The 25,710-nt window shown below is 37.1% G+C and overlaps 1 protein-coding gene across 1 annotated transcript in view; it reads left to right on the top strand.

The window, feature by feature from the left end:
• Window positions 1-25,710, top strand: part of DCTN4 (dynactin subunit 4) — a 33,297-nt gene that overhangs the window by 1,101 nt on the left and 6,486 nt on the right. The window contains exons 2-11 of the mRNA XM_046666579.1: window positions 1,767-1,837; window positions 4,184-4,362; window positions 10,062-10,105; window positions 12,262-12,369; window positions 13,970-14,043; window positions 14,279-14,391; window positions 14,936-15,045; window positions 21,209-21,282; window positions 24,307-24,361; window positions 25,383-25,490. Of these exons, the coding sequence (XP_046522535.1) occupies window positions 1,767-1,837; window positions 4,184-4,362; window positions 10,062-10,105; window positions 12,262-12,369; window positions 13,970-14,043; window positions 14,279-14,391; window positions 14,936-15,045; window positions 21,209-21,282; window positions 24,307-24,361; window positions 25,383-25,490 (936 nt within the window). The remainder of the gene's footprint in view (window positions 1-1,766; window positions 1,838-4,183; window positions 4,363-10,061; window positions 10,106-12,261; window positions 12,370-13,969; window positions 14,044-14,278; window positions 14,392-14,935; window positions 15,046-21,208; window positions 21,283-24,306; window positions 24,362-25,382; window positions 25,491-25,710) is intronic.

Raw genomic sequence — 25,710 nt, forward strand, 5'->3', positions numbered from 1 at the left:
TCAGTATTCTGTATGCCGTGTGCTTTACATAATCCCCTTTATCATCATAAAAACTAAGAGCAGTTAGAGAAACAAACACATAATGTCTGCATTAGGTCATACAGCAAGAAATTGGGGGGTGGGAGGGAGGGCCAATAATTGAAACCAAGCAGCCTGACTCAGAACTTCACTGAAGATCCCTGGACTGTTAAAAATGCGTATGAAGACATGTTCTATCCTACAAGCCATTTTACACGTTATTAATAATTATTATTTTATTGGGGATATTTTTCATAATAGGTTAGTCAGAGAACGCAGTTAATACCAGAGAAAAATCAATGCTGTGTTACGTACATGATATTTCTTGTATATTTTTCTTCATTAGCGTGTTGTGTGTGTATGTGTATGTATGTATGTATCTTTGGTCAGGCCTTTTTTTTTCAGATGCATCTGTGTTCCAGCTCCACCTTCAGAATTTATTGGATTAGATTCTCATTTGGTGTCATTATGGAGCTCAGTCTCCTTGATCTCTAAGGATCTCTTCAGCTAAGACATTCAGTCAGCGACTGCATCTTTTACAGACTGGTGTGTCCCTATGAAGTGGAGGCCATTAGGGTTTGGGGAAGGATGAGGCTAGTGAGGGCTGGAGTAGCCCAGAAAATTCTAATGGAGAACCTGGGATTGGAGCTACATATGAAGGGACAAGTATGATTTGGAAAGGGGACAAGAAAGAATAAATTATTTTGCCTTTTATATTGAGTAAGTGCAAATATTAGTTAGCAGTGCGGTATTTTATTTTCCTGGAGATTATTTGAGCAGCAACTTTATTTTTTGAAAGATGGTCCTGTTTATAGCAGATGATAAAAGAAGAAGCCAGTTTCTATCATAGTATTTATGGTCAAGTGAATCTGTCTTTCCATCTGCAGTTGACTAGAGTTCTAGAATTATCAAATAGGATCTACCTACATTAAAGAAAATAATTATTCAGGCCTTAAAAAATACAATGAGTGGGGCTGGCCCCGTGGCCGAGTGGTTAAGTTCGCGCGCTCCGCTGCAGGCGGCCCAGTGTTTCGTTGGTTCGAATCCTGGGCGCGGACATGACACTGCTCATCAAACCACGCTGAGGCAGCGTCCCACATACCACAACTAGAAGGACCCACAACGAAGAATATATAACTATGTACCGGGGGGGCTTTGGGGAGAAAAAGGAAAAAATTAAAAAAAAAAATCTTTAAAAAAAAAAATATCAAAAAAAAAAATACAATGAGTTTAATTTTTATACTATGTTTTGGGGTTAAATACAATAAGACTATCTTGTTAGCTTAGTAGTTTAATTTGTCATTTAAAATCTCTTTAAGAGAAAACTTTTTAAATTTCCCGTAACAGTTTAAGTGTGGTCAAGTTATTGTAGTCCAGTAAAGCTAAACAAGATAGAATATTTAATCACAGCTTCACAAATAGGTTTTTTTATTTATTAACGTATTCATTAGATTATCATAGAGTTCTTCTAGACAACTTTTAACATATCTAATACATAAAACCCTGATGAAAGGGGAACAGGAAAGATCAGAAAGGAGAAATAGAAGAGTTTTAGGAAATCAAGGGGGTGAGAAAAAACGTGGTTGAAGAAGAAACTTTAAGCTGAAAACAGTCCAGGTTCTTTGCCAGATAGTGATTTCTCACCTGCTGCTGCTATGTATTTTAAAATTTCTTATTTAGTATAGACGTATACATAAGCTAAACGAATTTCTTTTCCTCTGATTTTGTAATCTCTTGTTTCTTTCTAGGTGGACTCCCATTATTGTCCCAGTTGCTTAGAAAATATGCCATCAGCTGAAGCCAAACTAAAAAAGAATAGGTAAGATCGAGATCCATTTTTTCCTCTTTTCTTCAACTTTTGTTGTTGTTGTTGAGAAATATTCTCCCTGAGCTAACATCTGTGCCAATCTTCCTCTGTATTTTAGTATGCGGGCAGCCAGCACAGCATGGCCACTAACAGAGCGGTATAGGACTGTGCCACCAAAGTGGAGCATGCTGAACGTAACCACTAGACCACCAGGGCTGGCCCTCCTCAACTATTTTTTTAATAGCTGGTTAGAAAACACATGGGATTAACTCTCTTTTTTAACAAGCTGTTTTTCATTTTTTAGCATTCCCTTTGCCAAAAATGAAATGTCCTTTGATTTTTTTTAAATAAACTTTCTATTTTAGAACAGTTTTAGACTTAACAATTATTGTGAAGATGGTACAGAGAATTCCATTTACCCCATACCTGGTCTCCCTCATTGTTAACATCTTACTTTAGTACAGTATATTGGCTCAATTAATGAAGAATATTGATATATTATTATTAATGAATTCCACAGTTTATTTAGATTTCCTCAGTTTTTCCCTAATCTCCTTTTACTAGGTTCCAGGATCCTATTCAGGATACTCATATTTAATAGTCATAGCTCCTTAGGTTCCTCTTACTGTGACATTTGCTTACACTTTCCTTGGTTTTGATCACCTTAAAAGTTGTGAGGAGTACTGGTAAGGTATTTTGAGAATGTCTCTGAGTTGGACTTTGTCTGATGTTTCTCTCGTCAGCTGGGGGAATGTGTTTTGACGGGGACCACAGAGGGAAAGTGCACCCTTCAACGCGTCATATCCAGGGTACATACTGGTACATACCCAGTCATACGTCAATATGGCTTATCACTACTGGTGTTCACCTTTATTCCCTGGCTGGAGCTAGCGTTTGTCAGGTTTCTCCAGCTTTTTTTTCCTCCTTTTCCATAACGTACTCTTTGGAAGGAAAGTTGTTATTACAGCCCACACTGAAATACTGGAGAGTTATGCTCCCCCTCCGTGAGGGCTGTCTGCATAAACTATTTGAAATTCTTTTCTTGGAAGATTTTTCTCTGCTCTCCTATTTATTTAATCATTTACTTAAAGCAGTCTGGGCTCATGTGTATTTCTGTTAAGCTTTACGTAATCCAATACGACTATAATTTCTTCTGTTCAGATTGTTCTAGCTTTGGCCATTGGGAGCTCTTTCAGTAGACCTCTGTACCCCTCTGACATACCCTGTCATTGTATGGGGGGTGGGGAGGAGCTGTTCATTCATTTGAGCGCTTTCTTTCTGTTACTACAAGATACGCCAGGCTTATCCTGTATATTTTCTCCCTCAGTCCTAGAATTAACCCCTTCTCCAAGGAGCCCTGCTTCCTTTTATTGGAGACTGGTAGTAGGTGTGCTCATTACTGGGTGCCCTTTGCTTTTTAGCTTGGTGTGAAAGTCCTCTGCTGCCAGTCACACTGCTACACCTCTCTGGAGGTGATCCACTATTATTTGTCTTTCCTGTCCCCGAGAAATAGCTCCTGATAAGCCAGACACTGTTTTGTGTGCTGTCCACACATTATTTTATCATTTAATCCTCAGAATATCACTGCGAGGTGGGTACTCTTACTATCCTCATTTGAGAATGTTATCCAGGCAGCTAAGTGTCGCGGATAATTGGAGTTACGGGCTGGAGCTTCAGAGCAAGTCCAGGACTGGAGACGAAATCTTGATAATGTCAAGTGGTGGGAAAGTTAAAAGCAACAAGGCCCAGGGGCCCCTGGACGGGGATGTTGGCTGAGCACTAGGAAGAGGAGTGCCTAAAGAGAGAGCTGAAAGCCCAGAAAATGCTCCGCTCCTGGGCCCGTCCAGTGCGACTGCATTGGGTGGTGTCCGTTTCAGCCCTCTGGCATAGCAGACAAGCAGTTATTTTCCAAACCCAGTTTCCAGCTTATTGTATTGTTGCCTCTCAGTTTCCCATTGTGCAATTGGTCTGTCCTCTTTAAAGGCATAAGCTGTGGCGTTTCTCTTTTCCTCAGAAACCTTTGTGGTCTGTACAGTAAAGAGTCTGAAATAGTTAACTCCACACTGTTAGTAGTGATTCCCTCGGAAGTAGGGTTGGGTCAGGCTCTTAATTCTTCAGGAACTTTGGTAATGATTGCTCTTTTAAAAAAAAATAATAATAATGAATGTATAATACCTTTGAAATTTTAAAACAAACATTGTAAGAGTGTCAGGAATACTTTATTTCTTTTTGCTTGAGAGACACTCCTCCCTTATAGTTCTGTCTTGAATTCCTAATACCTAGAACGATGTCTGGCACATAGTAGGGGCTTGATAATGTGTGTCGAGTGAATGAATTGTTGTATTTTTTGTATCATAGATGCGCCAACTGCTTTGACTGTCCCGGCTGCATGCACACCCTCTCCACTCGGGCAACAAGCATCTCCACACAGCTTCCCGATGACCCAGCCAAGACCACCATGAAGAAAGCCTATTACCTGGCCTGTGGATTTTGTCGCTGGACATCTAGAGATGTGGGCATGGCAGACAAATCCGTGGGTGAGTGAGACAGACTTCAACATGAGATCTTGTGAAATTGGCAGCGCTGTAATTGCCCACAGATTATTATTTCTGTTACCTAATGGGTGGTAGGAGCTAAATTCAGAGTATCTTGTCATTAAATCTTTTGTGTTCCCAAATTCTCCCATTTATTTACCATAATGTTTCATCTGAGACTGGATAAACTATTTCGGTTTCTTAGAGTTGGTAAAGTAGCGTTTATAAATCTGACACTTTGTTAGAATCAAATATTAATGCTCTTCATAAAAAATAAACTCTCCTGATGACACAACACACCATGAACAAAACTAAAAAATTAAAGTGACAAGCTGAGAAAAGTATTTGGATCATACATAACAGACTAAAGATAAATAACCAAAAATGAGGAACCTTATAAATCAGTAAGAAAGAAACCCCACAGAAAAATAGGCACCGGATATGAACATTTCTCAGAGATGGAAATGAAAATTTTCAGTAACCAGAATGTGCACACTGAAGGGACCGCAGTAGGGTTAAAGATCTTTTTCTTCACCCCAGACTCCTCAGTAACCTTGCAGATGCCGTGGAAAGACCCTAACCTTTCATGAAGTCACAAGTCAAGTCCCACCCCTTCCTGTTTCCCTCCTCTGAAGTTTTATAGACCTTTGTTTTTATGTTTACTCTTTCTTTGGCTATCATAAACTGCCTTGTACTGTTAATATTCTTTATATGTGAATTATTTAAGTGTTTTCAACTCTAATATGAATTCCTTGGGACCAAAGAACATGTTTTGGATATCTGAGTTCATTTAGTTTTTCTTGTCCAGTCGATTGGATTTTTTGTTTTCACACCCAATTTGGTGAGGTAGTATTTTTTTTAAGCCCATAAATATGCAAAAAGATGTGTTCAACTTTGCTCGTAATCTGGGAAATGCAAATTAAAACTGACTCCATTGATTTGGCAAAAATTTTTAAATCTGGTAATATGAAGTATTGGCAAGAATATGGGAAAATAGGTTTTTCATATGCTACTACCTTGGAAAGCAGTTGGACAACATCTATTAAAATTTTTCATTGCTCTTATCCTTCTGCCCAGCAATTGCAGGTCCAGGTATCTATCCTGGAGATTCAAACACATGCTCAAAGATACATGTATAGGTATAAAATGTTTGTCAGTGAAACAGAAAAATGTGTGTGTTTGGACATAAAGACCACCAAAGCATTTATGTCTCCATCATTTGAGTGTTTCAGAGTGAAGATTGCACTTATCTTTATCAGGAAAATTCCTTTATTTTTACATTTCCTGTACTCTATGGTTAACATCAGAGAGTGGAAACACTTTATACGGTCGGTTCAAAACCTTCAGTTGCTGTTTGTTTTTTAATATAAACAGTAGCATAGCTAATTCTTCATTGTCCTTTTATCTTTCTGAAATTTCCTTTGTTTGATTTTTGGAAAACTTTTTGGACTTGTTAAAAATTACCATTTTTTGGATTTTCATTAAAAGTTTCAGCTTACTGGGGCTGGCCCCGTGGCCGAGTGGTTAAGTTCGCGCGCTCCACTGCAGGCAGCCCAGTGTTTCGTTGGTTCGAACCCTGGGCGCGGACATGGCACCGCTCATCAAACCACGCTGAGGCAGCGTCCCACATGCCACAACTAGCAGGACCCACAACCAAGAATATACAACTATGTACTGGGGGGCTTTGGGGAGAAAAAGGAAAAAATAAAATAAAATCTTTAAAAAAAAAAGTTTCAGCTTACTAATATATGAAGAAGCTCATAACAAATATATTATGTCATTTGACATAACTAAAATGAAGATGGACTTTAGCTAAAAAGTTTTACAGATTCTTACACAATTTGGAAGTAAATATGGGTGAAGTTCCTTTAGATTCAACTCTGTTCTTAAAGTTTTAGTTATTGATTCTGTTGGGTTTGCCATTTGGTTTAGAGTGCTTGAGCTCTTGATTGTTTCTCTGACTTTGTACATTAAGTTCGTAAAATACTTTTAAGAAACTAGTTAACCCAACAGATGGATCTTAGTTCCTTAAAAATGCTTGTTGGTGTGTATGTATGTACCTGAAATGTGACTTATGTTAGAAAGATTCTGTAGCATCTTTTTAGAGTGAAAGTACATATTTGTGTGTGTATGTTTTAATGTCATTGTGACAACTAAGTTGTTTGAATTTGTTTTTAGAATTTAAGTTAAATGTTGAAAACAACCTCAAAGTGGCATAGTATGTAGCTTGGTGAGTTAGAGTGTATTTTTGTGTTTTTATTTTGTCTGCTTTTATCAAGTTAAGGAAACAAAGCCCAGAAGTCCAAGTAGATGTCTCCGTTTGTTGTTTCTAAACGAATGTTTTATGCTTTTTGGATTATGAGCCATTAGGGTTGGAGAATTTATATTTCAGAACTTACAACCTGTGCTTGCTTCTAGAAAACTCTCTCCTCTGGGCTATGCTGATAGTGATAATTGACTACTAGGAGCTCTTGAAGAGCACAGATCATTTCATTTCTTCCCTGATGTCATTGGTATCTGAGAAGCCCTGAAACCACTTTAGTTAGAACTAGTTGTTTATTTATGAGTAAGCCATTGTATCAGTAATGTGCAGAGAAAAACTTACAATGAGATTGTTATGTCTCCCAAATTGCTATTTAGAATAAATTAGCGTTTCTAAAGAAGCAATTAGGTAAAATGTTTAGATTTTTTAAAATATTACAACAAATGTTTCTTTCACATAATTTTTCACGATTGCCTTAAGTAAGGCAACCTTTAAAATATGAATGTTGTACTAAAGGATGTTATTGCTGCCATTTCTTACAAGGGATATAGTGTCACCTTCAATGAGAGTCCTTTTTGTTTTGGAAAAAAGCTTTTTTAATTATACCAATAATATGCACTCATGTACTTATCACCCAGCTTAAGAAATTAAACACAACCAAAGTAATTTAGGCCCCTCCTGTAGCCTTTCCCGTCTGCATTCCCCTTCCTCTGCCTCCTAGAGAGAGAGAATTATCACAGTCCTGAATTCAGCATTTATCAGGGTGCCTGCCTATCTTCAGACTTCTCCACATACATGTGTAGCCGCTAACAAATAATGTCCTTCAGTTTGAAACAATGGAAACGTACGGTATGTATCGTCTACCACTTTCCTCTGTCAGCATGCATTTGTGATACTTGGTTGGTTCGTGTATGACTCACCGCAGTTGACTTCTTCAGTCTCCTCTTGATGGACATTTAGGCTGCTTTCAGTTTTCTGCTTTTGACAGCAGTACTGTTAGAAATATGTGTTTCCCAAGTTGCAAAAGTAAGGGCTTCTCTGCATAACTGAAAATAAAATTGCTGGTTTTAAGTCGTGTTGGTCTTTAGCTCTCCAAAATGGTTTTCCACTTTTTGCCCCCGCAGTAGCATATAATAGTAGACTACCCCTGATTGCTCCAGAGCCCTGGCAGCTCTTAGTATCATTGGACTTCTTTCAAGTTTTTCGAAACTGGTGGTTGTGAAATGATATCTCATTATAGTTTATTTTTTCCTTTTTTTTGGGCAAGCTTTATTGAGATATAATTTACATATAATGAAGCTCACTAGTTTTAAGTGTAGAATTCTGTGATTTTTGACAAATGTGTATAGTCATGTAGCCACCACCACAATCATGATATAGAACATTTCCATGATCCCAAAAAGTTTCCTCATGCCCCTTTGCAGTCAGTTTCTTCCCCCCACCTCCTGGCCCCTGACTACCACTGATATGCTTCCTATCACTGTAATTTTGTCTTTTCTAGGAGTTTATATAATTGGAGTCTTGTCACACGTAATCTTTTGTGTCTGTCTGCTTTCACTTAACATAATGCTTTTGAGGTTTGTCCATGTTTTTGCTTTTTATTGTGGGATAGTGTTCTATTGTGTGGATATATCATAATTTGTTTATTCATTCTCCAGTTGATGGACATTTGGGTTTTTTCCATTTTGGGGCCCATATGAATAAAACTGCTATGAACATTTGCCTACAAGTCTTAGTGTGGATGTATGTTTCCTTTTGTCTTGAGTAAATACTTAGGAGTGGAATTGCTGGGTCATAGAGTAAGTGTATGTTTAACTTGACTAGAAACTACCAAGCTATTTTCCAAAGTGGCCATACCGTTTTGGATCCTCACCAGCAGTGTAGGAGAGTTCTAGTTCCTCAATAACCCTTAATGTTGTCAATCTTTTTTATTTTAGTCGTTCTAATGAGTGTGTAGTGATACCTCATTATGGTTTTAATTTGCATTTTCTTAATATATTTATTTGCTATCCATATATTTTCTTTAATAAAGTGTTTGTACAAATCTTTTGCCATTTTTTAACTATTTTTTGTCTCCTTTTTTTTGGTCAGGAAGATTGGCCATGAGCTAACATCTATGGCAGTGTTGCTCTCTTTTGCATATGGGACACTGCCGTAGCATGGCGCAGTGAGCAGTGTGTAGGTCTGTGCCCAGGATCCGAATCTGTGAATCCCAGGCCACCAAAGCATGCACACGAACTTACCCACTGTGACACTGGGCCAGCCCCAAGTTTTTGTCTTTTTATTGAGTTTGTGTAAGAGTCCTGTATTCTGGATACAAGTCCTTTGTTGAATACAGTCATGCGCTGTGTAACAACGTTTTGGTCAGCAATGGACTGCACATATGACAGTGGTCTCATAGATTAGTACCATACAGCCTAAGTATGTAGTAGGGTATAATTTCTAGGTTTGTGTAACTGTACTCTATGATGTTCACACAAAATCGCCTAATGACGCATTTCTCAGAACGTGTCCCTGTCGTTAAGCAGCACGTGACTGTATGTGTTCTGCAAATATTTTCTCCCAGTTTGTGGCTTGCCTTTTTATTTTCTCAACAATATCTTTTGTAGAACACAAATTTCTAATTTTGACGAACTCCAGTGTATCAATTTTTTATTTTATAGGTTGTGCCTTTTGTGTCCAGTGAGAAAACTTTAGCCTAACCCAAGGTCACTAAGATTTTTGCTTATGTTTTCTTGTAGAAAGATAATGGTTTTAGCTCTTACATGTAAGTCTATGGTCCATTTCAGGGTAAGTTTTGTATATCTTGTGAAATGAAGGTCGAGGCTCATGTTTTTTGTTTGTGGGTATCCAAGTGTTACAGCACCATTTGTTGGAAGTATTCATTATGGTTTTATTTTCAACTTTCTGGAATAATCTTTTCCATTATGATTTGTGCTGTTTGTTTTGTAAGAAATTCTTCTCCAAACCCAGGTCTTAGAACATAGACATTGCACAGAGTTGCAGGTAAAAGAAGGATCTCTGGAGTCAGACTGCCTGAGTTTGAATCTTGGCTTTACCACTTATTCTCTGTGTGACTTTGGGCAAGTTATTTAACGTCTCTGAGCCTCACTTTCCTCATTTGTAAAATGAAACTAATAATGAATCCCTACCTCAGAGGGTGATTAGGAGAATAAAGTGAAATGTAATGTATTTCAAATGCCTGGCACATAAGCTATACATGTGTCAGTTGTGGTGTTTATCATTATCACCATTATTGTATTTAAAGAAAAATTTTCATTCTGAACATTCTGTTCCATATAATTTCTAGAACTCTCTCTTGTAAGTTCTGTGATTTTATGTTTTTAAGTTTCATTTTGTAGCCTGCAGATGATCTGTTTTTATGAAAATAAAATTATCACATCATGAAAGTCTTATTTAATGTTCCTTTATTTTGCAGCTAGTGGTGGTTGGCAGGAACCTGAAAACCCTCACACGCAACGGGTAAGTAAAGTGTCAGTTAGAGAGAGGATGAAATAAGATGGAGAAAAAGACCAAAGATCTTCCAGTTTATCAGTGGACATGACCTGTGCTTAGAAATCCGTGATGTGTATTTTGGTATCTGTTACGCATAGAAAGAGCTTCTTATTGTAAAGATATTAAATCACGATGACAGGTTTTTTCCAGTCTGACTTAATGGAGAAGCCTAGGTATGGTTTTAGTTCTGTATTCGGGTTGTGAATAGAAAAAGGAAATATGTTTTTGTTTTGTTTTTCACGTACCCACCAACTAAGTTAAGGTTCCATTTGTTCTCAAATTCTCTTGGAAATATCATCAATATAAAGATATCTTAACCCCTGAAAACACCACTAATTTAGAAGATGCTCTTGGACTCAGTAGTGGTGCTTATACAATCATGATTTGAGCATCCTTTAAGAGTTCATAGAGAATTGATCTCCGTAGCATGTACTAGAGCTGACTTTTTCCCCCTGGAACTAGAATATGGGGAAGATGATGAGATGCTATCGAAATGAAGTATCTACGATCAAACTGCAGAGTCAACAGTAATTTGTAATTATTCTCCTTTGACATCAGCAAAAACAAGAAATACTGAAAATACCCTGGATGAGTGTGGGGAATTGGACCTTCTCACATAACTGTTGTTAGTGTAAATTAGTACAGATTTCTTGAGCTCTCAGCAGTATCTACTTCCTGGACTCTGACCCACAGGAATACTTGCACTTATGCACAAATACATGTATTCATTCATCAAACATTTATCGAGCATTTACTGTGTGCCAGGAACTGTGCTGAACTGTAGGGATACCTGTTTCCTATTCTCATAGAGCTTAAGTCTAATGGGAAAACAAAAATCAAATGATCCCTGGATAAAGGAAAGTTTGATAAGTTATGTGAAAGAGAGGTAAATTTTGCCATGTGTACATTTCCTAGGGGGAATTTCAACTAGTTAGGTCCATATCTGAGGATTACACTAAGATCTGAGGACAATACACAGAAGGGAAAGAATTCAAGGCCGAGGAACAGCATATGCAAAGAGCTTGTAAGAGGAAGAGAAAAGCAAGTTGTAGACAAGAAGGTGAGTGTGACAAAGTGGAGCATAGTATTAGCGTGGAGAGGAGTACTTGCGGTCAGACTGTGCAGGGCCATGTAGATGGTTAAGGAACTAAGAAGCTGCTAAGTGTTTTTAAGCAAAGAGATGACAGGATCAGATTGATGTTTCCAAAAATAATTGCTTCTGAATTTAGAGGGCAGGAATGGGTACCAGGAGACCATTTAAGTCATATCATAGGAAATGGTTAAATACCTTCTAGGACATCTGTGCTATGCAATAAGGTGCAGCCTTTAAAAAGAATGAGGTAGGTCTACTTTTACTGGATGGGAAGATGTACTTGATGTATTTGTGCTGGATCAAAAGTTCACCATACTTTCAGTGAAAAAGAAAGTTACAAAACAGTTGTTTTCCCCTTATGTGAAAAATAAGGGCTATATTTATTTTTATACATATCAAAGTTATATGTCTACATGCAGATTTTTAAAAATGTATGCAAAATATAGTATTATCATGCATGTGTCTGTTAAGCGTGTAGGAAAGATATCTAAACTGATAATAGTGGAGACCTCTGTTGAGGGGAAGGGTGAGCTGGGACACAGGTAAAAGAGAAGTTGCACTTTTTATTCTTTATGTTTGTGTATTGTTTGAACTTTTCACAATTGACGTATATTGTTTTTATGATTAAACTATATTTCAAAAATGAAAATATGTGATGGAGTAGGGGAGAAAATAGAATATGAAATGTCACATTCTTAGAAGTAGATGGTCTTGTGGCCATGCCCAAAAAGTAGGAGCGGTTATGAGGGAAAATAAGTAATGAGGTAAAAGCAGTGGGAAGAGAGCATGAAGTTTCCAAGTCTTTTCATTGCCAGTTTCTTCCTGTTGTTGAACTTGAAGCTTCCATTTCAATTCTGAAGATAGATCACGTAATGAAGAGAAATTCTCCTTGAACAAAAGGGTGAATTTGCCCACCTTAATAATTTGTCTTCTCTCTTCGTTATGTATCTAGTGGGTAGAGTTGATTAATTTTGTATATTTCCTGTTAGCTTTTTTGTGAAACAAATACTGAGTCTCTGATTTCTTACAGATGAACAAGCTGATTGAATATTACCAGCAGCTTGCTCAGAAAGAGAAGGTTGAACGAGATCGCAAGAAACTGGCACGACGTAGAAACTATATGCCTTTGGCTTTTTCGGTGAGAGCATGGTAAAAAAAGGAGTCTGCCACCCACTGACCAAGACCTGTGTGGCGTAAGAACAGTGACCACTTCAGAAAGTGGCCATTGTCCCTAGATTCCTGAGTGATAGTAGCAGAGAAAGGCTCCTCAGATTCTGGATGTTCATGTCCAGCCGTCATGGTTTTGCCGTATCACTAGTTCTGTTTGAGTTCTTTGAGTTTTAAGGGCGTAAGTGTTTCTTTCTCCATCATTCCCCTTTTTCTTCTGATTATTCCCCAAAGGGGCTACTGTTTAATATTGTAGGCACCACAGAACTCTTACTGAGAGCTTTTGGCTATTACAGAAAGTCAGAAGAAGGTGGGCAAGTAGTAGATTTTGTTCATGTTGCCCACGTAGCCCACCTTTGATATTCTGGTGGTCGTGGTTTCCCATCTCTAGTTGTCAGAATTTTTGGCACCCTCCCACGTTTCTCCAGAATGAAAACACTGACTTGAGCATAGCACATTGCATGGTTAAATAAATAGTAATATATGCAGGTGAAATTTTTGATAGGAGTTATTTATGGAAGTCGTTCTCTACTGGTTTGTATTCCACCAATCAGAAGCAGGAGGTTAGGGTTTGGAGCTTTTGTTTTTGTCCCCCTAAGTTTTATTTGCTTTTGCAGAACAATTTGTTTTCATGTGTTTGCTTGGAGCCAAGCAGGTTGGCATTTAATGAATAACATTAATTGAATGGCAGTGATGTGTCAAGCACTGTGCTAAGTATTTTACGTATGTTATTTTATTTAATGTTCACAACAATGCTGTGGAGTAAATGGTGTATCCCCATTGTACAATTGAGGAAATGAGACCTTTAAATATTAAGTAATTTGTCAAACTTCTTCCACATGAGAATTACTTAAGTCATTGAAACCCTAAGAATTGGTAAGGTCCATATAAAAATATCTAGTTTAGAATTTAATAAAACAGAACTTGCAAAGCATCTACCTTTGCGAAAGACTTCAGCGAAATCTTACTGAATTTTTCTGAATTGTTCAGCGGTATAATCAGCGTGTGCAGTAGTGTATTTAGGAGTGGAATTTGAGTTAAATGCATTATTCTTCCTACTTTCCCGTATAACCTGCCTGCTTTGCTTCTATCTTATGCTGCATTTTTTTTGTCTCTGTTGCAACCTGCTGCTATTTTGGGGCCTACAGCAACACACTATTCATGTAGTGGTAAGTTCTCTCTTATGATTCTTGCTAACCCTGAAGAAGTTAGCAGATGATCACTAGTGTTCCAAGAAGACGTTCATCGTGTGTCTCAGACACTCCACATAGTTCTGGTCTAAGCCATAGCTTAGATATTTTTAGATTAATAGTAAAAAATAAATTACATTTCATTCAGTTTTACTATTTAATGTAATTTGAATCTCCATGTTTGGTGCTTTTATTATTATTTTAAGAATAAGATGATGTGGGGCTACAAATTACTCTCTTTAAAGGAAGCTTTCAAATTAGCTTTTTTTTTTTTTGCTTATTTCCCTGAGCTTCTCATGCTGTCCCACCCAAATTCTTTCTTTTGATAAGTAGGATATGTAAAGGTGGAATTTCTAATAGGAATTTCTGAACTCTGTTTAGGACAAATACGGTCTTGGAACTAGGCTTCAGCGACCACGAGCTGGTGCAACCATCAGTACCCTTGCTGGACTGTCGTAAGTTTGGACATTAAATGTCTTTGAGGAGAAAAGCAGGTATCAAAATGAATATTAAAGGAATGTGATTTAAAAATAAATAAATAACTGTTGCCAATGAGGCAGAAGATTTTCATACTTAGGAAAGACCTAAACAGAAAGAATATTCTGCAATAGAAGACTTGAATTACTGATACCGTAGACTTTGAAGAGGATCAGGTAGACCCTTAAGAAATCACTGCTTTTTATTTTTTAGCCTTAAAGAAGGAGAGGACCAGAAAGAGGTAAAGATTGAGCCAGCTCAGGCTGTAGATGAAGTGGAACCTCTACCTGAAGACTATTATACAAGACCAGTAAATTTAACAGAGGGTAATTTTATACATGGTTCTGCTTTGTTTCTGCTTTACATTTAATTTTGCTTTGGTTACTAATAGGCCTTGTGATCTGAGATTTTTAATGGTATAGTTGTTAATAGTAAAATGAATCATGTAGAAAATAAAATAGATGCAATTGAAGAACTATAAAATGTCTATCAAATTTCTATGTTAGGGGCTGGCCCCATGGCCCAGTGGTTAAGTTTGCATACTCCGCTTTGGCTGCCCAGGGTTTCACCGGTTCGGATCCTGGGCGCGGACATGGCATCACTCTTCAGGCCATGCTGAGGAGGTGTCCCACATGCCACACTTAGAAGGACCCACAACTAAAATATACAACTATGTACTGGGGAGATTTGGGGAGAAAAAGCAGGAAAAGAAAAGATTGGCAACAATTGTTAGCTCAGGTGCCAATCTTTTAAAAAAAAATTCTATATTATTATTTTTTGAAAAACGCTATTCATAAAGATGGTGTTTCATGTAAGTCTGAATTTGAGCAAGTCACTGTAACTAAGCCTGGTTTCTGCCTTGCATGCTAGTGACCACCCTTCAGCAGCGCCTCCTGCAGCCTGACTTCCAGCCAATCTGTGCTTCACAGCTTTATCCTCGTCACAAACATCTTCTGATCAAACGGTCCCTGCGCTGCCGGGTACGTATTCCATTCTCTACAGTTGCCGTTTGTACAAGAGAAAAGCAGAAGTAAAGGAAACATGATTGGTGTCTGGCCAATATCAAAACTTCTGGGATGTAGTAAATATAGAAAATGCCTAACTGAGAATGGACTAGGTGTCCAGGCATATTTTAAATGTTTTCAAGGTGAACTCAATCCTCACCACTCTGTGAGGTAGGTACTGTTGTTGCTCAGGTTTTACAGATGTGGAAATTGAAGTTTCTGAAGGTTAAGTTATAGTGCTACCCCTCAAACCCCTCAAAGAATAGTGAAAGAATATATAGCTTTTAAGCTAATAGAGAGGAAATGAAAGGACTAATAAAAAGTAATCAATTTAAGAGAAAGAAAAATCAAAATCTAGGCTCTGGGAATCTATATAGCAAACAACAGAGTTTCTTCAATAAATAAATGGTGAAAGAAAACAAGAAAAGGGGGGAAAGGAGGAAACCTTTTAGATCAGTACTGTTCAGCAGAACTTTCTGTGATGGTGGAAATGCTCTGTATCTGCACAGTCCAGCATAGTAACCGCTAGTGACCTGTGGCTGTTGAATACTTGAAATGTGATAAGTGCAACTGAGGTTCTGAACCTTTCATCTTAATTCGTTTCAATGAGCACAGGTGACTGCTGTAATAGTGCTGCTATTGTCACATAATGCAGTGCTAGATTAGAAGAGATTTAAGAGTCTTATCAACCAAACACAGTGTGGAGACTTTATTTAATTCCTGAGTCAAACAAAACACAGAAGGAAAGAAGGAGGCAAGGGAGGAGAAAGAAAGGAAAGAAGGGTAAGGGTGGAGAGAAAAAATTATGAAGGCTTTGGGGAAATTTAAACACTCGGATTTCTTTATGCTATTAAAAGAATTGTTCTTTTTTTAGGGATAATAATAGTATTGTTATGTTTTAAAATATCTGTCTTTTAGAGATACATACCAAAATATTTATGGATGAAGTGATATGATATCTGATATCTGTTTCAGAATAGTCAGGCATAGGGAGTGGGTAAGAGTGTAAATGAAACAAGATTGGCCATTATTGCTAACAAGTTGCTAATTGTTGAAGCTGGGTGATGGGTACCTAGGGATTTACAATACTATTCTGTATTTTTGCATATGTTAGAAAATTTCTGTAATGAAAAATCTTTTTAAAAAGAAAGGAAAAGCCCAGTTTAAATATAAAGGCACATATAGATTAAAAGTAAATGGGTGGAGAAAAGTAGACCATGCTAACACCTACCAAAAGAAAACAAGAGTAGCCATATTAATTTCAGAGCAGACTTCAAAGTAACGACACTTATCAGGGATAAAGGAGGGCATTATAAATGGTAAAGGGGTCAGTTCTCCAAGAAGATAGAATAATTCTTAACGTGTGTGCATCTAACAATAGAGAGTGAAACTCTGTGAGGCAAAAACTGATAGAACTGCAAGGAGAAATGGATGAATCCACTGTCATAGTTGGAGACTTCAACACTCCTCTTTCGGAAATGGACAGATCCAGCAGGCAAAAGATCAGTAAGAATATAGTTGAACTCAGTTACGTCCGTCAGTCACTGGATATAGTTGATATTTATAGACTACTTCATCCAGCAACAGCAGAATACACATTTTTCTCAAGCCAACCTAGAACATTTACCAACATACTACATTCTGGACCATAAAAAACACCTTAACAAATTTAAAAGAAGAGCAATCATACAATATCTGCTGTCAGATCACAGTGAAATGAAACTAGAAATCAATTGCAGAAAGATAACTGGAAAATCCCCAAATATGTGGAGATTAAATAACACACTTTTAAGTAACACATGGATCAAAAAACAAATCTCAAGAGAAATTTAGAAATATTTTGAGCAAAATGAAAATGAAAACACAACTTATTAAAATTTGGGGATGCAGCAAAAGCAGTACTTAGAGGAAGATTTATAGCATTGAATGCATATATGTTAGAAAATAAGAAAGCTCAAAAATCAACAATCTAAGTTTCCACATTAGGAAACTAGGAAAAAAAGAGCAAATTAAATCCAAAGTATGCAGAAGAAAAGAAATAAGAATTAGAGCAGAAATCAATGAAATCAATAGAAGAAAAAATGAAATCAAAAGTGGTTCTTTGAAAAGACCAGTAAAATCAGTAAGCATCTAGCCAAGCTAAGAAAAAAAGAGAGAGGACACAAATCACTAATATCAGAAATGAAAGAGGGGACACCACTACAGATCCATGGAAGTGAAAAGGATGGTAAAAGAATACTAGGAATGACTCCATGCCCAAATATCTGATATGCTGGATGAAATGGACCAATTCCTTAAGGACACAATCTGCCAAAATTCACACAAGAAGAAATAGACTATCTGAATAGGCCTATATCCATTTAAGAAATTGAATGAGTAACCTTCCAGAACAAAAAACACCGGGCCAAGCTGTGTTCACTGGTGAATTCTACTGAACATTTAAAGAAGACATTAGACCAGTTCTCTATAATGTCTCTCAGAAGATAGAAGTAGAGGGAATACTTCGTAACTCATTCTGTGAGGGCAGCATTACTCTAATACTAAAGACAGAAAAAGACATTACAAGAAAACTACAGACCAGTATCTCTCATGAAAATAGATGTGAAAATTATTAACAAAATATTAGCAAATCAAATCCAAAAATGTGTTAAAAATTATATACCACAACCAAGTGGGATTTATCCCAAGAACACAAGGCTGGTTCAACATTCAAAGGTCAGTTAATGTAATCTATCACATCAACAGACTGAAAAAGGAAAATCACGTGATCATATCAATAGATGGGAAAAAGCTTTTAACAAAATCCAATACTCATTCATGATTAAAAAAAGAAAAAAGTCTCTCAGTAAACTAGGAATAGTGGGGAACTTTCTGAACTTGATGAAGTCTATCTACAAAAAGAAAGGAAGGAAGAGGAGAAGAATCTAGAACCAGTGGTTCAAATAGAAAGCATGTGGTAAGATAGCAGATTTAAAGCCAGATAGATCAGCATTTACGTTAACTACCAGTGAACTGAAGGCTTCTGTGAAAAACAGACTGTCAGACAAAATTCAAAAACAAACACAATGCAACACGTCATCTAAATGCTGATTGCAAGAAACACAAACATGAGAATTCAGGAAGATTGAAAGTAAAGATAGACGGGAAAAGGTATATTGTGCAAACACTAATGTTTTTTTGAGGAAGATTAGCTCTGAGCTAACTACTGCCAATCCTCCTCTTTTTGCTGAGAAAAACTGGCCCTGAGCTAACATCCATGCCCATCTTCCTCTACTTTATATATGGGACGCCTGCCACAGCATGGGTTTTGCCAAGCGGTGCCATGTCCACACCCGGGATCTGAACCACTGAACCCCAGGCCGCTGAGAAGCGGAACGTGCACACTTAACCGCTGCGCTGCTGGGCCAGCCCCAACACTCATTTTTTAAAGGAGAGAGAATTCATGAAGGAAAAAAGATTTAATTCACAAAGAGGATATAATGGTTCTAAAATTGTATGCACAAATAACGGAGACTCAAAATATATGAAGTTGAGAAAATTTCATTAATAGACATTATTTTGAGAAATTAGTGTACTTCTCTCAGTAACTGAAACAACAAACAGATGAAAATCAATAAAGATATAGAACATCTTAACAATTTAGCTAGCAAACTTGACCTAATGGCATATGTAAAACACTGTACCCAGTATCTGCAGAATATACGTTCTTTTCAAGTACACATAGACACTTGTAAAAATTAACTATATACAGGATTATAAAGTAAGTCTCAACATTTTTCAGAAGATGAAATTATTAAGATGTTTCATCACAATGCAATTAAGTTAGAAATCAGTGGTTTCTATATAGCAAAACTTGTAGGAGGCAACTAAGGCCATGCTTAGAGATATATATATATCAGAAAAGAAGAAATGTTAAAAGATAGTGATCTCAGCATCCATTTCAGGAAGTTAGAAAAAAGAACAGCAAAGTAAGTCCAAAGAAACTAGAAGGGAGAGTAAGTATTAATGAATTAAGAAACCAATATAAACTACAAAAGAATAAAACCAAAAGTTGATTCCTTTAAAAAGATTAATGATAGTAAGTAAATATTAATATATAAATTAACAAAAATTTACATAAAATTAACGTAGTAATATCTACCAAGAGTAAATAAGCAGTGTCCCATTGACCTCACTAATAGGAGTCTGCCCTAAAGATACACCTCTACAAATACAAACCAAAATATGCAGAGATTAGGTTAATCCACACAATGAGTACTATAAATCTATAAAAAAGAAGGTACTGATATAGGATATATTTTTAAATACAAAAAGCAGGGTGCATGGCAAGTATGCAACTTTTTGTGTAAGAAAGGAAGGAAAATAAATACATGTATGTATAACCATAAAAAATACATGCATATGTTAGATTAATAGACTATTGGAACAGAATAAAGAAAGCAAAAATAGGGTCATGCATGTAAAGAAACTTGATTTTACTAAATAGGACATTGCAGATCATTGGAGAGAGAATAGCCTATTAAATTTTGCTAGGTCAAATGATTATATGAAAAAAAATAAAATTGAGTCTCTGTCTCACACCATACACAAAAGTCAATTTCAGGAACACTGGAAACTTTAAAGAGTAAATGTGAAGAACAAAACTTCTAGAAGGAAATATAGGAGAATATCTTTGTGACTTCTGGCTAGAGGAGTATTCCATGAGGCAAATGGGCACAAACTATAAAAGAGAAGTTACATATTTGATACATTGAAAGCAAAACTTGTTTGCCACTTCAAAGAAAACCCATAAAGAAATGAAAAGATAGGCCATAGACTGAGAAAAGTAATTTGTAAGGTAAATAATGAACGAAGGATTAGTATCCAGAATATTTAAAGAACTTTAGCAAATTAGTAAGGAAAAGATATCCCAGTTGAAAATAACTAGTGGATACTAATGTACAGATCATAGCGGAGGAAATCTCAATACCCAATAAATGGCAAAGATACTCAAAATTATACAGTTATCAGGGAAATGTACTTTGAAACTGCAGTGAGATACCATTTCATAATCATCAGATTGGCAAAAGTTGACAGTATCTATCAAGGTAACAAATGCATGGACCCATTGATCTTCTTTTAGGACATTATCCTACAGGTACATTTACGCATGTGGGAGTTGATTCATGTACAGGAATACTCATTGCTGCATTGTTTGTAGTAGCAAAGTCATGGAAACAGCCATCAATTTGGGTCTGGTTAGATAAGTTAAATTGTTGCAATGGGATACAGAGGCACCTCTGTGTGTGCTGGTATGGAATTCCAAGATAGATTAAGTGAAGAAAGCAAAGGGCAGAAGATTATATAAAATGTTCCCTTTTATGTTGTTGTGAAAAAGAAAGATGATGTATGCGTATACTGTTATGTGCATAGGCTGTCTACAAGAAAACTCATGAGAAACTGGTTGGCTCTGGGGAGTGGAAAAAGGGGACAGGTTACACATATCTTTACATTGTACCTTTTTTGTACTGTTAAAAAAATTTTTTAACCAGGTGCATGTAGTACCCATTCAAGAAATAAATAATGATTACTGTATTTTAAAACATGAGATCTGGAGTCACACTGCTTGGATTTAAATCTCAGCTCCAATCCTTATTAGCTCTGTGAAGTTGCCAGAATACTTACCCCTCCTGTGCCCCATTTTCATCATCTGTGAAATGGGGACAATAATAGTTATAGTTCCTACACCTACTTCATAAAGTCAGTGTGATGTTTAAACCCACTGAAACCAAGAATGTATACTTTTTAGGCTAGTAGAGGGGAAAGAAGGAGGACTAGTAAAAAATCATCAATTTAAAAGAAAACAAGAAAAATCAGGAAAATCCACATTGTTCAGCATACATAGTAAGTATTCAGTATGTGTTAGTTGTGTTATTTTGATAGTTTTAAAGCACTGCAAAGGTGTAATATTTGATACTGTGGTTGCTTGTATCCAGAAACCCAAAACATCTCCTTTTGTGTATTTTGGTTATCAGTAGCATAGTAAACTCTTATTTCAAAACATATGTGGTCTTGCCAGTAAATGCTGTCCTGAATTTTGCAGCTCTGTGGATCAGCAGAGTACTTGTTTTCCTCTGAGACATAGTCTGTTTCTTTTTAGAAATGTGAGCATAATTTGAGCAAGCCAGAATTTAATCCAACATCTATCAAATTCAAAATCCAGCTGGTTGCTGTGTAAGTATTTTGGGATTGGTGTTTTTGGTTACTGTTTTGTTTTGGTTTTTTCCAATGTGAAATGTGCTTACTCTTGGCTTAAAAAAGAAAAGAAAAACTACATCATCATAATCTTGCTATTCTGTTCCTGTTAAGGTTTTGAATTGCGTACCATGAAGTTTAAGGCAAATCTATAGACAGACTCTGGGGTGCATGTTTGTATCGGGGACACAGTGATAGTATGGTATGTGGTAATGTATGTTGACTGTTGGATCGAGGGTCACTAATCATTCACTACAAATTACAAAATACCCAAGTTTGGGAATGACCTTTTTAAAAATTAAAGTAAAAAATGATAAACACGATATAGCAGATTGAAGAGTATTCCTGTAACGTGCAAAAATTCCTGTAATTTTATTAGATTAGATTTATTAGATTTTTTAGTGATTTTAGTGTTAACTCATTGTGACTTGTCAATAGAAGGAAACTTTGTGTATGCAAATCACCTATCAAACAAGAAAAATATTTTGAAAAATTAGGAAAATATTCTCTTGATTTGAGGGGGAGAGAGCCCTTCCTAAGCAAGGCAGGAAGCCCAGAAGCCGCTAAGGAAAACAGACTGCTTTGACCTTAGCAAAAAAAAAACCCAGGAGCTGTGAAAAACAAAATTGACCACAAAGTCCTAAGACGGCCAGTAGAGCAGGAAAGAGTATTTGTCACTCCATGACAAATAAAAGTTTAATATCCCTGGAATGCAGAATTCCCACAAATTAGGAAGATAAAAATGGAGGGGGGATGAGGTGAGGCAAAGGATTTGAAGAGGCAGCTCACAGAAGAGGAATTCCAAATGGCTAGGAAATATATGGAAAGATGCTGAGACTTGATAGGAAAAGTTTAAAAAAATAAATAGCGTCTAGTGCTCATGAGAGTGTGGGTAAACATATTTGCATACATCGTTGGTTGGCATGTGAATTGCTAGTCTTTTTGGAGAGTCGTTTGGAAAACCAAGACAAAATTACGTAGACCTTTTAACCCAGCAGTCCTGTCTTAGGAATCTATTCTGCAGAAACAAAAGCACCAGTATCTGAAGATCATTTATAAGGATGTGTATTGCAACATTTTAATGGCAAAAAGCTGGAAACAACTTCAATGTCAAGCTGGTTAGCCATTAACAAAGAAATAGATGTTTAAATTGAGATACACTAGTGCTGTAGAATATTATGCAGCAATTAAAAAGAAGTTATTGATAGTCAAAAGGTTGAGAAGTGCTGGTCTGGTGAATTAGGAGGAAGGGACTAGAAGGCCAGGTATGAGGTCTGTCACTCTGCTTGTCTAAACTTATTCCCTTATATCTGAACCAGGAATGATACCAGTCCTGCCTCCCTCTCAGGGTTGTTGAGAAGAATCAAATGAGCTATTATGTTTGCAAATGCATTGTAACTGTAAATCCAGTAAGACATGTTCTATTTTCCTAACCATCTTATTTAATACGCGACTGGTTAGGAAGAGAATTACAAAAATGGTACATGTGAAATGTGGTACAAATGCCTTTCTTAAGAATCATACTCATTACAGAAAACCTGAATGGCGGGATGTGCTTAGCATTAATTTCTTAAGCTTGCTTTGAGAAAAAGTGCCTTTTTCTGACATCATGGCAGAATTGCCTGGGAGTCTTGATACTGACAGTCTGACTGCACATCAGACCCGCTGAATCCAAATCTTCAATAGTGGGGCCCTTGAATTGTTATTAAGTCACTCAGGTAATCCTGAGAACTAGCATGAAAAATGTCTAGTCTGAATTTAAAGTACTGTATTGTCTCAGTTTTAAGGTGCACTTCCCCCCCACTTTTAGTGTTTCTGCAATAGATTTTTGTCTTATGTTAATATATGCACAGTAGCTAATATTTATATGTGCTAACAACCACTTTTTGCACATATTATTTAATGTATTCTTCACAGTAACCTCAAGATATAGATACTCTTATTGTCCTCATTTTATAATTGAGAAGACCAAGATGCAAAGAGGTAATTATCTTGCCCTGGTCTTTACAAAGAATATCTTGGTATATAAACACCAGTCTGGGATTTCAACCTGGGCAGTTTTGAGTCCAGAACAAGCACTTGTAAGTACAACATTCTGTTATCTTACTTAGAGAGGCAGCATAGCATAATGGTTAGGAGCAGGGACCCTGGAGCCAGGCTGCCTGGGTTTGAGTCCTGGCCTCTTACCAGCAAGTCACTTCTCCCCCCAAGTCTGGTTTCTTCCTCTTTATGATGGGGATGATAATAATACCTGTCTCAGGCAGTTGCAGTGAAGATTACACGAGGTAATATTTGTAAAGTACTTAAAACATTGCCTGGCGTGTAGTAAGTGCTGTATAAAAATATTAGTGGGGGGCTGGCCCCGTGGCTGGGTGGTTGAGTTCTTGCGCTGTGCTTTGATGGCCCAGGGTTTCGCTGGTTCGGATCCTGGGTGCGGACATGGCACAGCTCATCAGGCCATGCTGAGGCGGCGTCCCACATAGCACAACCAGAAGGACCTACAACTAGAATATACAACTGTATACTGGGGGGCTTTGGGAAGAAAGGAAAAAAAAAGATTGGCAACAGATGTTAGCTCATGTGCCAGTCTTTAAAAAAAATAAGTGTTTGGGAAGTCTTTGGTAGTGTTTCTACACCCCTACAGTGTATTATTAAATAAGCCTTGGATCTTAGAACCGATTGCCTTTCAGATTTACAGAAATGAATTAGTAAAATCTCAAAAAGCTATCTAATAAATGTATAAGGAAGATATCTGCCATGATACGCATACATATATAGGCTCTAAACTGGAAGTATACATAAGATTTCAGAAAGAACTCAACCAGTTCAGTTTCATGTCTTATCTTAAGTTTTTATTGTGGTGATGATATGATTCTTTAAAATTCTTTTTCTCTGATATGTCCTAATTAATGTAAAGAAATCTTTTCTTTGCTGCATTAGCTTTAAAAAACAGTAATAATTTTAAGAATGAAAGTTAATAAATTTTTTTTTATTCATGCATAGCAATTATATCCCAGAAGTGAGAATCATGTCAATTCCCAACCTTCGCTACATGAAGGTTAGTACTTTGCCTATCAACAGAAAAGAAAATTCATTGATCAAAGATGTGAGCACATGTGTATGTAAGTGGCTTTGGGTATTTGTCATGGGATGCAATGAGCAAGGGATAGAAAAAAAGTAGTTCAGAATAATAAAAGGGATTGAGATTTTAAATTTCTTTAAACTGGAATTCTTGACAACAGCATCTTTGTAGCGTATGAAGAAGGAGCCAAGTCCACATTATATTGGAAGTGGAATCATGGGTGAGGAAAAGAAAGGAGTTGTTGTTGGACCCCACAGGCATCTTTAGCTCTTCTCCTGTCAGGAGATTCTCCACCATCTCGTGTGTGTGTATGTATCAGATATCAGGAATCAGCTAGGTTTCTTCTTTATCATAGCCGCTCTCTTTTGAGATCCTTATCTATGCCCCTTTCTCTCATACACACCCCCTAATGAGTTGTAGAATATTCTGCAGCAGCCTCCTTAGTTCTTTCCTCTCATGCTGCTCGTGAAGACATTTGAATAGTATCTGTCCATTTTAGAGATTTTTTTGCTAATCTCAAAAGAATACCAAACAAGGGCAAATTATGATTCAGGAAATCTGAAAAAGTCTTCTACAGTCTTGATATGCCATTTTTCTGCTACATCTGGCTGGCCTGTGGCTCCCATATTTTATTTATGAGAGCTTCCTTCTTTTCAGTCCTTAAGTGGAGGACAGGGTGGAGCAAGAGTTGTAAACTTTAAATAATCACTTAGACAATGTCCATCCTCAGAATTTCTGGATCTAGTAACTGGCCCTTTCTGTGGGATCCGTCCATTTCCTCAGTGAAAAGCAACTCTAAAGAGTCTATGGCCTACCATAGAAATAATAGACTGGGAATCAGGAGCACTTTGAAGGTGGGGGAGAATTGGGTGTTATTGCTGAGGAGTAATTGGGGGGAGGAATGATAATTTTGTGAAGTATTTGGTATAGCAACTAAAAAACTGGACCTCGGTGGCAGTAGTGGAACATGTCTGAGAGATGCTTTTCCTCTTCGCAGGAGAGCCAGGTCCTCCTGACTCTTACGAATCCAGTGGAGAACCTCACCCACGTGACACTGTTGGAGTGTGAGGAGGGGGACCCTGATAATATCAACAGCACTGCAAAGGTAGGAGCATTTTGCTTCATCCTGACTGGCCCTGACTTTTCCTGGAGTGACCTCATTTGAGGCTTAAAGGACCTCCACATGGGGAAAACATCTCTCATTTCCACATCCAAGTTGTCATCAAGTTCCTTTGATTCTACCCCCTAAGTTTTTTATTTTATCCGCAAACACGCTACTGCTGCCCTGTTTGAAGGTCTCATCATTTCTTACCTAGACTGTGACA

The sequence above is a fragment of the Equus quagga genome, chromosome 7 (genome assembly GCF_021613505.1).
Source record: "Equus quagga isolate Etosha38 chromosome 7, UCLA_HA_Equagga_1.0, whole genome shotgun sequence".
NCBI classification, from domain to species: domain Eukaryota; kingdom Metazoa; phylum Chordata; class Mammalia; order Perissodactyla; family Equidae; genus Equus; species Equus quagga.